Genomic DNA, 4,197 nt, shown 5'->3' with positions numbered 1-4,197 from the left:
GATTTCCTTAGCTTCTTTTTTGATGTCCTAGAACGATTTTTCTTAGTAATCTACAAAATAGCTACACTGCAGGTTAATTACCGGTCAGCTTTATATTTCGAGAATTTTATATTTTGCTTTATCTTATTTTATCTCCATAAGAATTTCTAAAAGAGAGTATTAAGTCTGATCAAGTGCAAATCATCACGACAATGCCCCAATGGAACTGAAACAAAATGTAGCTACTGTTCGTAACAAGTGAACGAATTAGAGGTTCCATGGTTAGAGTAAGCGCCTCGGTGGTGTACTGACGTTTGTTATCTATTTAATACTATAGAAAGCAGCAGAAAAAGACGATTTCTAAACAAATGAGTCGACCGACAGGTAATGCATATTGGAATCTGCCCTTCCTCAAATGTTTTTGTTATACTTCCCAACTCAAATACGTTTTCGGATTACAGGAGAACGTGTCACGTGTCGTGGGTCAAAACTCACTAACTACCTAAGCCGAACAAAACTCACTAATTCCCTAGGGAAACAACAAACCGCTGCATATTTGATTTGCCAGCCGGCGTCAAGCAAATAATTCTTCCGCAGTTTTCTTTCCATTTTTGAGTTGGGAGGTATAACGAAACATTTAATTAATGACTGGCCCCACGGGAAACAGTGAGTTTTGTTTCCCCTCGAACTCAATGAGGATCTCGTGGAAACAAAACTCACTGTTTCCCTTGGGGCCATTCATTAAGTGCTTATTATACTGAAAGAAAGCGCGGTACATTTCTTTGTGTGTTCGACATCATCTCTTGTGCAGGAGTTACAGCTGAAAAGTCTACCATATAAATATAGTTATAAAACTATCCAGCCCGTTATAATATAAATATACATGTTGCCCGCCTAGATTAACCTAAGCTACCTGCGGGTTCGCGCTGTTGCTACTGTCAAGCTTTTTTTCTTTTTCCTCAATATGTATGTATTTTCTGTAAAATTGTTAATTTGCGAGTCATAATAAGGTTGTTAAGTTGTACCAGGGGCAACCTGAGGCATAATTATCTGACCGTTGTAGGGAGGTTAGAGTGAAGTTCATGCTCAACATTGGGCTGGGAGGAACTATTCTGCCCGTTATAGAGAAGTAGTAGAGGTATACAGATTCCAAAGTTAACAGTAGTTTTTCTTTGGCTGATCAACAGATGAGATTATGGATTCTGACGAAGATTATGACGAGTTTGTCTCGTGATCTGAATTTTGAACCTCCTGGAACCTGCAGGTTTGGATGAAGATGACAGCGACCAAGTTCAACGCTTAATGTTGATTTAGTCAACTGACTGTTTTTCTATTCGTCATTATAAAATATTAACGATAGTACGCGCGCTTTCATTGGTCGATAGGCTTGTTTAGATGAGAGAATGTAAACACGTTGTGACGAGAATTACTATGTAAAAGCGATAGAGTACTTCCTCCGTGTTTATATAGCCTCCTCTCAACACGAAGGGGTTGGGACATGCCCGAGACACGCCCCCTCGTGCTTAGAGGAGGCTATGTGGACACGGAAGTAGTCCCCTATTGTTTCACTCTAGGATGGTGTTGGACTTAAATCCATTTCTCTGCATGTATCAGTATGCGATTTTACTTGAACCAAATTATATGGCTTAGTTACCACGAGACGTGGGAGGAAGGCGAAGCCGAATTAAGAGACGAGCGACTAAAAGACGTGAGCCCAGAGAAGCATCGTTGATTTTGACTAACAGCGAGAGAAAATGAGATCATGGTCTCTTGCTAACAGTCTGTAAGCTAAGTGGGCTCATGTTTGCGGGCTGCAAGAACGAGAACGAGAACGAGAACGAAGTCAGCGAGCGAGGCGAACTGGTAAGGAGCGAGAAAAAGGGGTTTTCTCCCCGCGGTAACTCGTTCCAACGACTCCAGAAAGACAGAAACGACAGAAAGCTTCTCGAAATGTAAACATTTAGGAATACTCGAAAATGCTGATACTCTTTTATAAAAAATTTTGTGCCAAGCGGATTGCGTAAAATAGCTGTATAGCTGTGGGTATTGTTTACAAAAAAAAAGGTTTTGTCAATTAAGGGGTAACTTATAGCATGCTATATTCAATTTCTCATGTTGTTATTGTAAGATAGTTGTGTGCCGGTATGTAGATTCGTTGGTATGCAGGCTACGTGATTGTGCTAAGAAGTGAATATTTAAGAGCAAATGTCACCAAAAACCAAGCAAAATTTGAATTTGGCGGCCCTTAGGTAGACATGAAACGTGATGTAGATTTTTGGAGCTCGAAGCGTTTTAAATTCGAGAAAATCGAGGAAAACGATTTTCGCCTCGACGGTCGCCAAAATGGCCAATGGCAAAGGCTTAAAATTAGTAACCTATAAACTTAATTTGCGTCCGCGTGTATAGGAAAACCAAAACTTATCGATATTTTTTCTTGAAAGACAAAGTATTCAGCTATCCAAAACAGGTTAGAACTTGACTTGAGCGCCATTTCCAATTCGACCTTGTAACTGAAAGGGATTTTTTTCAAAATTCTGTGTTTATTCTCAAATGGCACTCAAGTCAAGTTCTAACCTGTTTTGGATAGCTGAATACTTTGTCTTTCAAGAAAAAGTATCGATAAGTTTTGGTTTTCCTATACAAGCGGACGCAAATTAAGTTTAGATAACAAATTTTAAGCCTTTGCCATCGGCCATTTTGGTGACCGTCGAGGTGAAAATCGTTTTCCTCGATTTCTCGAATTTAAAGAGCTTCGAGCTCCAAAAAACTATATCACGTTTCATGTCTACCTAAGGGCTATTTGTGGACGAAAAGACAGAAAAATCGATTTTTCGACTTCTGCCGTGCTATGTCTGCTAATTAGCAGAATTCACACTTAAGGTGGCTGAACAGTTTTTGATACCTGTGTTTCATTCACCTTTTTCTCTTAAACCCTTGATCTCTCGGTCGCCAAAAATGGCAGCAAGCAAGTTAACAACACAAACTTTGGTTTTTTGATGGTTAAGCTGACGTGGGTGCCGTTGCCATGGCAACATGAATAAAAATGAAAAGGCCTTTAAAATCGGTTCTGTTTATTTGTAGAAAATCTAGTCATTAGATTTTCTGTATAATTTGCATGCAACAAACTTGTAACGATTCTCACAAGTTAACACCATTTTGCTAATAATTTAACATAGAGATCTTTAATTATCCCTTGTTTAAGGTTCACTGGAATATCTAGAATTTCCTTTGTTAAAGTTCAATTATTTTCAATACTCCAATTACTTATTTCCTAGAGTATTTTCGTGCCAAATTTCGTGAAATTCTAATGAGTGGTTCTCGAGAAATAGGCGTATTTCCGAGAGTGCAATTTTTCATTCAATCGCAATTTTTTGACTTACTACGCATGCGCTGCATTTAACTGGGTTCTTCGGTAACAAAGAAAAAGCTGAGAATTGCTGGGTTCTTTGCATCGTTACCTTTTCCAACATATCTTTGTAATAAAAGACTAAAGCCATCAATACACTGCGTTCAATTAAAGAGAAAAATAGCACAGATAGTGCGGATGTTGAGTAAATAAAATGATCGCTCTATTGACGGCATGTTTGTTTTTTGCAATCCTTGTGCACGCGCTGAATTGCATCAGCAAAAGCGCGCGCGAAAACTGTTCGGCCACCTTGAGGAGTTTGTTCGTTTGGAGTTGTCACTCGAAGGCATCTCCTCTTTTGATCACTTCATTCTGGAAATTTTGTTTGAGTAAATTTCCGTGTTTTTGTTTAGTACATTTGTTGTATTACTAATTACTTGTGTTTGTTACAATAAACTAGGCTAGGGCTGTTTATGCGAGATCAATAAACGAGATGCCCTATCCTATACGACTGGTGTTTTCTTACTTGAACTAAGTTAGAAATTATTTTGCTTTTGTTTCACTGCAGAGTGATTACATGCAGACAACAATAAGAGTGTCAAACAACCGTAGCTGTAGTAAATAAAATAAATAAATTCATGATCACTTTTCCTTTAACTGTTGCTTTAATGTTTAAACGAACTTGTTTTTACGTCGTCTTATCTCAAACTTCACGAAACATAAATAATGGAAAACAGTTTGATAGATAAGGTGAGTGGCGCAGCCAATCCAATTGCAGCCTTGCATGGTGATACTGAACATTAGATGGTTTTCATTACAACTCGATAGAAACGCGGAAAGTGTTCTCTATTTCTTTAGCAAACTTTCCTCAA

General features: G+C 38.4%; 1 protein-coding gene across 2 annotated transcripts in view; it reads left to right on the top strand.

Annotated features, from left to right (window-relative positions):
- LOC149106110 (uncharacterized) overlaps positions 1-3,831 on the top strand; it is a 21,179-nt gene extending 17,348 nt beyond the window's left edge. For both annotated transcript variants that reach the window (XM_089297856.1, XM_089297855.1), the window contains exons 8-9: positions 317-363; positions 1,167-3,831. In XM_089297856.1, the coding sequence (XP_089153982.1) occupies positions 317-363; positions 1,167-1,213 (94 nt within the window). In that variant the 3' untranslated portion in view covers positions 1,214-3,831. The remainder of the gene's footprint in view (positions 1-316; positions 364-1,166) is intronic.
- The last annotated feature ends 366 nt before the right edge of the window (positions 3,832-4,197 follow it).

This window comes from Orbicella faveolata, unplaced genomic scaffold, assembly GCF_042242905.1.
Source record: "Orbicella faveolata isolate gen_17 unplaced genomic scaffold, um_ofav_v1 contig_3, whole genome shotgun sequence".
Lineage (NCBI taxonomy): Eukaryota > Metazoa > Cnidaria > Anthozoa > Scleractinia > Merulinidae > Orbicella > Orbicella faveolata.
Note: the sequence above shows the minus strand (reverse complement) of the source record. Positions and strands in the feature narration are given on the sequence as shown.